Source organism: Tachysurus vachellii, chromosome 22 (assembly GCF_030014155.1).
Source record: "Tachysurus vachellii isolate PV-2020 chromosome 22, HZAU_Pvac_v1, whole genome shotgun sequence".
Classification (NCBI taxonomy): Eukaryota; Metazoa; Chordata; class Actinopteri; order Siluriformes; family Bagridae; genus Tachysurus; species Tachysurus vachellii.
In genome coordinates, this window is record NC_083481.1 from 2,802,117 (window position 1) to 2,815,175 (window position 13,059).

Sequence of the window (13,059 nt, forward strand, 5' to 3'; positions counted from 1 at the left end):
GAGCAAATCCTGCTCACACATTATATAAAGTACAGTTTTCCCTTTTGGTAATTTAAATGAAGTTCCGCTTTGAATGTGTATTGAGTGTAAGAACTGAGTGTCTCCCGAATGGCTGGTTGTTGCTACACCTTGTTGTCTAGCTGATTGTCTTTAAATGTTAATCATGGTCACGTACACCTTGTCTTGGTATTGTTACAATTGTTATCAACCAAGTGGTCACTTTAAATGGTAATCGCGGTCACGTAGACCCATTGTTCGTGGTGATTGCTGATGTCCTGCTGCCGTTCCCATATTTATGTCGCTTTGTAGAAGCCAACATTCTGTTTTCTTATTTAAGCTTAGACAAAAATTTATCAAGAGTAACTCCTCCTAGAGCTTTCGAGCCACATGAACCAAATTCGGATATGTTGTAGACGCTGGTCTGAAGTTTCTTGCGATTACTTTTATAAGCGATCTGAGTACCGGTACTTCCGGTACCGGGTCTCAAAGTGGCCTTTTTTCCCATAGACTCCCATTAGAAACTTTGGAGGTTTATAACTCTACAAGGTTTCGAACTATCTACACCAAACTCGACCAGCTCCTTTAGGGTGATACTCTGAACAAAGTGTTAAATTGGTGTACCGACTGGCCTTCTGGTTGTGCTGCAGCCCCGCCCACAAAATATGCAAAATCAAAAAACTTTTTACAACATGGACATGTGACATATCAAAACACTCAGAACAATGAGGGGAACTTCCTCACGTGTATTCTGATGACATCAAGTGATGTCACGTGATGTCACGTGAAAATCAAAAATTAGCACAACATGAACATGTGACATATAAAAATAGTCAGCCCAATGAGGGGAACTTCCTCAGGAGTATTCGGATGACGTCACATGCTCGTCTCCACTTGCCTCCAAATGTTTTGGCACCCTATCTTTCTGTCCACTTGCCTCCAAAAGAAACACTGACCCTTATGTCCACTCGCCTCCAAAAAGCACCGGCCTTTGCGAATACTTACCTCGTCAAAGCCAACATCAAAGTTTGTCGCGACGAACTTTACAAATCTAGTTACAATTATTATCAACCAAGTGGTCACTTTAAATGGTAATCGCGGTCACGTAGACCCTTTGTTCGTGGTGATCCTTGATGTCCTGCTGCCGCTCCCATATTCATGTTGGCTTTGTAGAAGCCAACATTCTGTTTTCCTATTTCAGCTTAGACAAAAATTTATAAAATTTAATGCGGCCTAGGGCTTTCGAGCCACATGCACCAAATTCGGATATGTTGTAGACCCTGGTCTGAAGTTTGTTGCTATTACTTTTCTAAGCGATCCGAGTACCGGTACTTCCGGTACCGGGTCTCAAAATGGCCTTTTTTCAAATAGACTCCCATTATAAACTTTGGAGGTTTATAACTCTGCAAACCTTTGAACTATCTACACCAAACTCGACCAGCTCCTTTAGGATGATACTCTGAACAAACTTTTAAATTGGTGTACCGACTGGCCTTCCGGTTGTCCCGCAGCCCCGCCCACATTATATGCAAAATCAATAAACTTTTTACAACATGGACATGTGACATATCAAAACACTCAGAACAATGAGAGGAACTCCCTCACATGCATTCTGATGATGTCACGTGACGTCACATGGTGTCACGTGAAAATCAAAAATTAGCACAACATGAACATGTGACATATCAAAACACTCAGCCCAATGAGGGGAACTTCCTCAGGAGTATTCGAATGATGTCACATGCTCGTCTCCATTTGCTTCCAAATGTTTTGGCACCTTATCTTTCTGTCCACTTGCCTCCAAAAGTAACACTGACCCTTATGTCCACTCGCATCCAAAAAGCACCTGCCTTTGCGAATACTTGCCTCGTCAAAGCCAACATCAAAGTTTGTCGCGACGAATCTAGTTATAATTGAATTTTACAAATTGAAAATGAAATTTACAAATCTAGTTATAATTGAATCAAGTTTATATGTTTAACTTCCTAAACGTATTACCTTATGATACTTAAAATTTTTTAGGAATGAGCTCTTTTAGATGTGTACCTTGGAGTGGAATTTGGGTGCAATTTCTGTAATTTCTTACAACAAATAGATTAGGATAGAATACATCTACATAAAATAGAATGCAATAGAACATAACACAATGCAATCTAACACAATTCAGCAGAATACAACAGAATAAAACATACAGAACTGAAACAGAATTCAGATACAACACAACAACAAATTACCTCGAATGCAAAACAATACAGTAGAGTATTAAACTTCACGACAGAGTAAAAACGAATCAAATCAAATAGAGTAGAAGACAACTGGGTCTAGTAAAAGGATCCAGTAGAAGAGAATACAACACCACACTATATAAAACACTACAATCAAATGTATAAGTAGAATACGGTAAAACAGAGTGCATAATTTCACAAAATACAGTTAATACAAAGCAACAAAATAGAACACAGCAAAATACAGTAGAATAGAATAAGACAAACGAATCGTGCACAACACAGTAGAATACAAACTAATAGAAGTAAATAAAATTGAAGGCAATCAGAGGTATTAAGAGATTTCAGTTGAACCACACAATCCAGCAGAATAGAATTCAATAGAATTCAATATCACTGATGAAGAGGAGATGATTTTTGGCCTAGAATTAGGCCTGAATTCCACAGCAGACTAAGCAGAAGCTAATAGACTGGTGTTTGCCGTCCACTGTGCTGTGAGGAAATATTATCACTGGATTTATTACTGTGATGCAGTTATTCTGCCGATCTGGATTCTAAAGCCGTACTGATTTAGCGAGACCGGAAACATCAATAAGTCATCATGTTGGACAGAACGGTGTGAGGAAGCGTCGGTATCGGATTGATTGTGATTTTATTACAGGGTCACCTTGCACCGAATCCCGAGTGTGCTCTTATCATCTCTTTGGTTATTGAGAGGTCATAACAGATATCTGATGTAACTGACCCTAAAAAAAACACACACAAAAAAAACCTTCAGCTCATGTGTGTTCTCGGGAGGTTTACCCGAACGGCACAGTTGATCCTTTCATCACTGTGAGATAAAGAATGATTGACAGCTGAATATCAGGGAATGGATGAGAGGTTAAGTTGATTTATAAAAAATAAATAAATAAATAAATAAATAAATGGTTTGCTAATATTTTGCATACCATTTATCTGATGTGATTTATTTATTTATTTATTTTGTCTTTCCTTTTGTCCTTGTTTTTTGCATGACATTATTTTTTCTTCATCTTTCAGTCCCTTTACGTTACAACACTGTGACCATTATCTGGATCTCCATGGCGCTGGTCTCGGGGCTCATCACGTTTTTGGCTCTTTTCATCTGCAGAAAACGGCAAGAGGAGTACTTTGAATTGTCTGCCTTTTCTTTTTCTTTATTTTTTTTTGACAAACTAGCACGTGATGTAGGAAATCTGTTGATTTGTTTATAGTCTTTGTCAAGTGTTGAGTTAAGTGATATTTTGTTATTAGACTTAATACCTTATTCAAGATTACGTCTACTATGAGATTATTATAAACTAAATATCTTAATTTTTTTAACTTAATATCTCAGTAATACATGAGGTCATTAACTTGAGTTATCTTGTCATTTCAAATATGCTATTTCTAACTAATGTCTCATTATTTTGAGATAATAACTTAATATCTTGCTATTATTTAATGAATATTTAATCTTATTATTCATTCATTATTTCAATGCATTGTTTCAGGATATTTTTATAATATTAAGATATCAGTTATCTCATTATTCTGAAGAATGAATTTTGTATTTTGACAATTTATTATGTCAACATATTATCTCATTCTTAATAACTTAATTTCTTGCTACTATTTTATTATCTCATTATTTCCTGAGATTATCCTATTATATCAGTGTAATAGCTTGATATTAAGGATGTCAATTATCTCAATATTTTTAAAAAATCTCAGATTTTCACTTAAGAACGTTTGAGTTAAAAACTTCATTTTCTGCTACTATCTTGTTATTATCTCACTATTTCATGACTGTCAAATATTTTAGTTATTATCTAATTATTTAATGAGGTTATCTCATCGTATCAGTGAAATACCTTTGTACTACACGATTTCAGTTATCTCGTTATTCTAGACAAAATATTTCATATGTATTTATGGCAAGATGTTATCTCATTCTAAATAACTTCATTTCCTGCTACTATCTTATTGTCTCATTATATCAGTGTAAGTGCTTTATATTACAAGATGTCACTACAAGATTATCTTTTAATTTATTTACATAATTTTAAACCATTTTTGTAATTATTACAATATGATAATTACTTTTTTATTTTTTATTTTAATTATTTAACTTTTCTCCAGACATTGCGGTTACAGCAAGGCTTTTCAGGATTCAGATGAAGAAAAGATGCACTACCAAAATGGCCATGGTAAAAAAATATATATATATATTATAAAAAAAAATATTTCAATAAATTTTGGTTGAGAAGCAAATATTCAGCCCCGGCTGATCCCTGGATGCTCCAGTAATTATTACTGTGATTGAAAACTGCTTTCATCCTGCAATATGTGACCAAATGCTAATTCTGTTTATTCTAGTATCATTTCCAGAAGCCAGATTTTATATTGATCCCCACACATACGAGGACCCATGCCAGGCTGTCCATGAGTTTGCCAGAGAAATTGAAGCTTCCCGGATCAAAATTGAGAAAATTATTGGGTCAGGTATGTTTGGATTGTGACAGTAAATGCATACTGAGATTTACCATCACCATTTCTCAAGCCTAGGAGTGTGAGGTGAATGCTAATGTGCTAATCAGACACATTACCATACAGATAATATGGACAATACGGACTCTTCTGCGATCCGTCGCTCTTAATAACCCTGTTCTGTATGATTAAGTTCAATAAGTGCAGCCGGGTCCAAAAAGTCGGAGTCCACTACCTTTTATCACAAATAAATACTTTAGATCAGAGTGCATCGACCTTAATTTATTCTAATTTTTTAAAAACACAATAGACAAATACATTCATCTGTTTGGGAAAATCTCTGAAGTATTAAATTAAAAGGATATGGAAATGAATTTACTTTTTCATGGCATTCAGTTTAATAGAAAAGTTTTCATACCCTTATGGCAAAATTAAAGCAGAATATTTATTTATTTATTTGTTTGTTTGTTTGTTTGTTTGTTTGTTTTTATTTTGTGTCTTGTTATTACAAAAGCTTAGAAAAATGATATTAATAATGAAAGAAATATAATTAAATCAGCTTCCATTATTGTAAAGAGGATAAAGTGTTTTTTTTTTTTGTTAGTTGTTGTTTTGTTTTTTAATTCTTTTTTCAGTTTTGTTTTGTTTTCTCCAAATAGTTTAACATTTTTTTCACTTGGGCACCTAAGTATTTTACTTTAATAGCAAGAAAAAAAGAAGTAATCGATATCGTTTAATAAAATATTTTGGACTTTTAGCGTTAAGTAAATAAAATACAGCTCTGAATAACGAGCCTGACTTCTGAGCCCTGCTCTGGCTCTTGAATCAAATCTATTGTGAGGTTATAAATGACAAATGTCTGGAGTGTAAGTAGAGCAGTGTGACTCCCCGTGCCGCAGGAGAGTTCGGGGAAGTGTGTTACGGCCGTATGAGGCTGCCGGGGAAGCGGGACGTCCCCGTGGCCCTGAAGACTCTGAAGGTCGGCTACACTGAAAAACAGAGGCGAGATTTTCTGAGCGAAGCCAGCATCATGGCCCAGTTTGACCATCCCAATGTCATCCGTCTGGAGGGAGTAGTGACAAGAAGTAAGTGTTCCCATCATACGGTTCTTTAGATTAAATATATATATATATATATATATATATATATATATATATATATATATATAATAGTTCCTTTAAAGAGAAAATGTAAAGAACGGCTTAGTTGTGTTATTCTGACATAGAAGCCTTATAAACTAAATAAATAATACCAGGTACACATAAAGAAGGCTATACACCTTAACTAATATTCTATTCTATTTATTATATAACAATAACAAATATTTTATCATTTTTTATTGTTCTGAATATTTTTGTTCATTTACTAGCTTTTGGGATTGTTATATGAAATGAATGACAATTTGATCTATCTATCTATCTATCTATCTATCTATCTATCTATCTATCTATCTATCTATCTATCAGGTAAACCTGTAATGATCATTACTGAATACATGGAGAATGGTTCTCTGGATTCGTTCTTAAGGGTGTGTAAACTTTAGTGTCTCTACTTTATTTGGTAAATAATGTGTATTTCACCAAAACTTCACTCTACACAGTGATTGCTATGTGCATTGTGTCTAAATGAACACGTTTCTGTATAAAGATTTGAAAGTAATTGCTATTATTTCTTACTGATTTTACATATAAGTTGACATTCTGCTATTGATTTGAATAATTTCATGAATGAACATTTATTACATTTATCTTCTGTATGTGATTTTCTTTTTGTGATATAAATGAATTTAAAATTGAATCTTCAACCACTAAAATTCTGAGTAAGGTTATCGAGGAAAACAGAGGGAAAAACACACGTCTCACGTGTGAAATCCATCAGAGTCCTGAATCATTTTAGATCAGACTCACAGCCAGAAAATCATTCATTAGATTATACTGATTGAAAATGACTGATGTGTCGATTCCTATTTCACCAGCTGAACAAAATGCCAGCGTATTATTATTATTATTATTATTATTATTATTATTATTATTATTATTATTATTATTATTATTATTATTTAATCTGACACAAATGCATTGCTGCTTAAGTTTGCTGTATCCATCTATTGAGTCAGTATTCAGACAGGCTCTGGGTTTGAATCCATGCAAAACTAGGACACAGGGGATGAAGGGAAAACTAGGGACACCAAAGAGACATGGTGTAGGTAGAAAATACCCAGAAGGGAGTATAAATTAAATGCAAAGATGAGGACAAGTAAGAAAATGGGACCGGAATTTTTGTTTCCTTGACACCTCTATATGTCTGTCCTATCAGAGACACGATGGTCAGTTCAGCATCATTCAGCTGGTCGGGATCCTCCGAGGAATCGCTGCCGGCATGACTTACCTGTCGGATCTCGGCTACGTCCACCGGGACCTGGCTGCCAGGAACATCCTGGTCAACAGCAATCTGGTCTGCAAGGTTTCAGACTTCGGCCTGTCGCGGGTGCTCGAGGACGACCCGGACGCAGCTTACACAACCACTGTGAGTTAGTAAAGGGTATAAAGTGCCATAATCAAATTATAATACAGTGTCGTAAGATATTACATGTAATACTATCATTAGCATGTGTGACACAGGTTCTATGTAATTATGATAACACTTTCTATAGAAGCTGTATGCACAATGGCCTATGAGCATATTCACAAAATGTATCCATAAAGCATTATAGACATTAGGATTCTTTAAGAAAAGGCATTACAGGTTATCACAAAGGTTACAATCAATTTACACACTAATTAAAAAAAAAAAATCACCAATACGAAAAGATTTTTAAAAAAAATATATATTATTTTTCATTGCATTATTTCATTTCATTGCATTATTTCATTGCATTATATCAAGATCAGCACAGATTCTTTGTTACTAGTGTTATAATGTGTTATGAATACTACTTACAGTATAATAGATCATGTTAGCACTACCTAATGCTTTATAAAATCAGCTTTAATGAGTAACACATTTTCATAAATAATTCTTGGCATATAATGCCTTATAAGTTCATTATAAACATTTCAGTAAGTTTAAAGACACTTTATAAACAGCAGTTTTTTGTGCATGGCAGGGTGGAAAGATCCCGATCCGCTGGACAGCCCCCGAAGCCATCGCGTACCGCAAGTTCTCCTCGTCGAGCGACGTGTGGAGTTACGGAGTGGTGATGTGGGAGGTGATGTCTTATGGAGAGCGGCCATACTGGAACCTCACTAACAGAGATGTGGGTACCTGACCTGTCCTTATGCATGCTACAAGGATAAGATAAAATGTAAATATTTATAAATTAAACAGGATTAGCTGTCTATGAATGGCTTATGAACAATTCATAAGCTGTGGTTATTATCAAGCATCATCAAATGAGAACCTACGACCACTATTGTTTATTTGTTTGTATGTGAAGGGAATAAAATCAGATTATTTGTGAAATAAAGAGGATTAGGTGCCTACGAATGCCTTATGAACATGTTATAAGCTGAGAATATAAGGGTGCTAGTGTTTTGGTGTTTGTATGTGCAGGTCATAAAGTCAGTAGAAGAAGGCTACAGGCTTCCAGCACCGATGGGCTGCCCCGCTGCTCTCCACACACTCATGCTGGACTGCTGGCAGAAGGAGCGCAGTGAAAGGCCCAGGTTCTGCCAGATTGTCACGGTGCTGGACAAGCTTATCCGCAACCCAGAGAACCTCAAGTCAATGGACACATTGTGCAGGTAGAGAGCCGGCAATCGATACACAGCCTTCTTTTACAGGGATTTGCTCAACAAATGCACTCTGTTTGTGACAGATATGATCTATTATTGAAGGCACACAAAGTTGTGGTGAGAAAGTTTTCTCCTCGATGCCTGGGAATAACCTGACTTGTCTTAAGAAAGGGGGGTGGAAGGTGGAGGGGGGACTCAGACACCGAGTGTACATTTTCCAATAAGCCCGTCTCAAATAGATGTGTTCTGTGTTAAGTAAAAGGGGCTCTGCTCTATATTGACATTGATCCGTACCGAATCAAAAGACTCATAGAGGGTTTGAGCCACAGCCATGCGTCCTGCAATTGGACTTGTATAAATTGCTCATGTGCCAAAGGGTCGCTGATGCATATCATGATGGGGAGTAAAGTGACGACGCGGGAGGATTTCATCCCTACATTAATCTACCCAAAACCAGCTTTTTTTCTCTCTATTCTCCACAATCAGGTCTTACCTCCTGCACTTCTCCATCATTTCATCTTGTATTGATTTTCTGCCTGAGCTGGTTGCATTTCAAAGCTTTCCCTCATTCCCTCTCTCTCTCTCTCTCTCTCTCTCTCTCTCAGACTGAACAGCCCATTGATGAACAGAAGCATTCCTGATTTCACAACCTGCAGATCGGTGAACGACTGGTTGGACACCATCAAGATGGGCCGCTACAAAAACCACTTTGCGGCAGGAGGCTTTCACACACTCGGTCACGTGATGAGCATGAATCAACAGTAAGTTATAACGCTTCATATACTATATATAAACACAACGAACTCCGCACCGCCAGCTGTTGAATAAAATTGTTGTTTTTCTATATGCTTAAGCAGAAATAAAATAATGAGAGTAACAGATCACAACAATCCTCTATACATCACATTATGAATGAATTTAAATGCATGTTGGATTGCAATAAATAGCATAAGTCATCTCTATGTAGGGTTTAGGAAGCGTTTATTTGTTGCAATTTGCTGTGTATTTTTAACAATGTTCATAATCCTATTATGTTATGAGGCATTCATAAGGCAGAATGCATGCTGTTATAATTACCAAGAATGACACCATATAGCTATCTTATTATGCTTTATACATCATGCTGCATTATAAGTATTATACACACAAGCACCTGCGCATCATGAGACGATGGAATAGTAAATTAGTGTGTTATGAACACCATCATGAGTCATATGTAACAAGAAATAATAATTCATTTTCATAGTTTGTTCTGAACCCATCCAGATTTGTTTTATAACAGTTGGTAATAATGAACTATGATGACATTGTATTATTAAGAATTCATAGCTGTTTTACATTTGCTATAAGTATTTATTTTGTAAAACTACACTACACATTGTAACAATTATATTTTAGGAATACCATCTTTATCATCATTTATATTTCAAGTACTGCTTATAATGCATTATAGCACCATACCAAAGAAACCAAGCAGTTATAACACTTGGGCTCGATTCCATTGGTATTGATATATCATGTTATAAACAGTGCTTGTTAACAATTTAAATGTGCATCATAAACATTGCAATAAAATGCCATTTCTTTTCTGAAATCATTCTAACTGGGTGAATAGTGCCTTATGAATGCATTATAACAGGTGATAATACATATGGCTTTCGCAGAAAATGTAAAGAAACTATAAAACTTTACAACCTCTGCAAGAACTTTGTACATAAAACATATCAATCTTTATCGTTACAGTGTATTATTAAAATAAAAAATGAATAATAATAATAAAGTAAAATTACATGAAAGTGTAGTAACATGTTATTAATGTGCTCATAATGCAAATTAATCTTCATCATTTTACTGTATGATTACAGTAATAAACGTATATTATTTTTAAGTATAATATTTTTTGTGGAAAATATCACGTTATATAAGTTGTCATGGCAACAAAAATATATTTTTCAACCTAAACTCAACACAAGAGAAATCTTCCCCTGTGCTCCAAAATGCATGATGGATGAAAGATCAGAAAGAATTTATTTATGATTTCTTCAGCAGTTCACAAGAAGGTCAAGCTTTAAAAAAAAATGTTTAAACATTCTTGTGGAGTTTCATCCAGCTTGCTTTAATGCCAGGAGACGAATAAAAAAAGCTGTAAATGTTCGCATATTAATGAAGAAAAACTGATCCTGGATAAAAATAATAAGTTAACAGGATTCCCCAGGACGGAGGAATTTGTGCTTATAAACGTATAAACTTAATGTTTTATAAACAGTGTTTGTTAACCATTTAAAAATACATAATCAGCATTACTATAAACTGTAATTCTAAACAGTGATCACAACCATATTGTTATAATGCATTGTTACAATTACCAAAAAAAAAGACACTTTCTTTTTATGCATTATGAATCGTGATGAAAGAATTTTAAATCATTTGTTGTTATTTATTCAGAAGGAAAAAAAGAAAGAACATTTTGTTTGGTTAAAGGAAAAGAATAAACTTTAGGGTGCTAACAGCAACTCTTTCCTATAGCAGCGTCTATAAAGTGCATATGACTTCAGTTATAAACTAGAAAAGACAGTAAAATGTCATGTGTGACACAAACTATAATAAGATTTGACTGTCATTACAGTTATTGCCACTGAAGGTAACTATCAGCAATTCAGGATGCCGTGTAACATGTTTACGTCAGGGTTATGACATCTTATAATGCAAAATAGTGCTCCTACGATCATATTACTTTATTCCGTTCAATTATTGATTGTTTTTTGTACAAAAACTTTTGTTTATTTGGACTCTTTGTCCTGATCTCCTCACAGTGATATTCAGAAGCTGGGGGTTACGCTGATGGGTCATCAGAAGAAGATCATGACCAGCGTCCAGGTGATGCGAGTGCAGGTGTTAAACCAGAGCGTGCCCTCTGTGCACGTATAATTGCCTGCTGTGTCAATATAAGTACATAATCATCCGATGTGTTTGTTCGGGTCGTGTGTTACGAACTCTTACGGACTCTCCTTTAGAAAGAGAACTTCAAGAGGACTCGAAACTCTTAACTCGAAACTAAGGGTTTCAACCTCAGCACTTGATTTCTTTTTTTTCTCTTCTATTTTTTTTTTTTTTACTGGAAAATCCCTGCATTCTTTCTATACAATAATGTCTTGGACTTTCTTTTGTTTGTTTCTTTTTTCTATAAACGAATGGCCTGTGGATAATTTCAATATTAGTGTATATAAAGGATGATTTTCTGAATGTTATGAGCACTTCACAACCAAAACAGCATTGAAACATTTAAACTATAATCTAAGAAGCAATATCTGGTTGCTTAGCAATAATTTAGATCACATGGGGAAATTGATCATGATTATTAAATTAGACACAAAATTACTTGCAATTTGCATAACAAAGTATGATGTCATTAAATCCCCCCCCCCCCCCCCCCCCCCCCAAAAAAAAAACAAAAAAAAAAAACAAAATGAATAAAGAAAGCTTGTGGAGAAAATGCTTTTTTTTTTTTTTTTTTTTTTTAACTGTTGTCGTTATGGATATTTGCATTTTAAACACCTTAAACCATACAAAATTATTCCATTCTGCATTCCTTTGACACTGATATCTTTGACTTTTCATAGACTAATTAATTATGCGAATATCAGCCACTTAAAGGTCGTTTGTGACTGGATTTTTTTTTTTGCTTCTATTTTGTGTCACGGATTTCGCTGAGTGAGTTTCGGTTTCTGTCTGCTGATTTAAAAGAACAGAAAATCTCTCGACTAGAACGTTCCTCCGAAGAGAAATGACGAATAAAAAAAAAGCTCATCGATTTGTGCCGCTACGGTATATTTCACTTATTAAACTCTGATTCGGACCACGGCATTATACTGTACAAGAGTCCATATTTTACTAATAATCTATTCTTAAGTGCAGGGATGTGGTAAATAATTTGGTAATAAAAGAATATATCGTAATAAATACCATGTCATAATAAATAGTATATAACGTATGGAAATAAGCATCACTCATACTTTATTGGACATTTAATAGGCATTATTTAATTTTATATAAATTATGGGTGATTTATGCGTATTAACGGGTTTATTAAGATGAATTAAATCGATTTTAATTATTTAGCGATCGGATCGAATGCAGGGTATTTTCATGTGTATCATCAGGGTAGTTGCAATAAGGTGTTAATCTGGACAGCTCCTGTATAACAGAAAGAGATAAAGGGATGGATGTGAATCATTTGCTTGTACATAAGGATAAAAAAATTAATCTAAAAATGTTCTTTCTGTACTTTTTCAAAGAGCAATACTCTCCTGTATGCACCAAGGAGTGCAAATAAAGTTCAAACACTGCCATCAGTGGTCTCACAATGACTTTATGGATCTGTGTGTATCTTCATCATCATCTTCTTCTACATCCTCTTCATAATCATCATCACCCATGTCCCCACCACGATAATGGAAAACAGGAACATGCCACTGGCGTTCATAGTGTCCCACTTCCAATTTTCAGCTGTCTGTGTTTCTCCCTGAGGCCTGACTGAGCCATTCATATCATCTGGGCCAGCAAACATCTCTCATCTGTGTAGTGTAATTGACCTGAGAACGAAGTTTGAAACA

At 35.0% G+C, this 13,059-nt stretch overlaps 1 protein-coding gene across 1 annotated transcript in view; it reads left to right on the forward strand.

The window, feature by feature from the left end:
* The window catches only part of epha8 (eph receptor A8), a 70,132-nt gene extending 58,274 nt beyond the window's left edge, over positions 1–11,858 (forward strand). The window contains exons 9-19 of the mRNA XM_060857848.1: positions 3,264–3,360; positions 4,365–4,432; positions 4,602–4,727; positions 5,612–5,797; positions 6,179–6,240; positions 7,029–7,238; positions 7,320–7,322; positions 7,819–7,968; positions 8,265–8,455; positions 9,052–9,207; positions 11,260–11,858. Coding sequence (XP_060713831.1) covers positions 3,264–3,360; positions 4,365–4,432; positions 4,602–4,727; positions 5,612–5,797; positions 6,179–6,240; positions 7,029–7,238; positions 7,320–7,322; positions 7,819–7,968; positions 8,265–8,455; positions 9,052–9,207; positions 11,260–11,374 — 1,364 coding nt within the window. The 3' untranslated portion in view covers positions 11,375–11,858. The remainder of the gene's footprint in view (positions 1–3,263; positions 3,361–4,364; positions 4,433–4,601; positions 4,728–5,611; positions 5,798–6,178; positions 6,241–7,028; positions 7,239–7,319; positions 7,323–7,818; positions 7,969–8,264; positions 8,456–9,051; positions 9,208–11,259) is intronic.
* Positions 11,859–13,059: the final 1,201 nt, after the last annotated feature.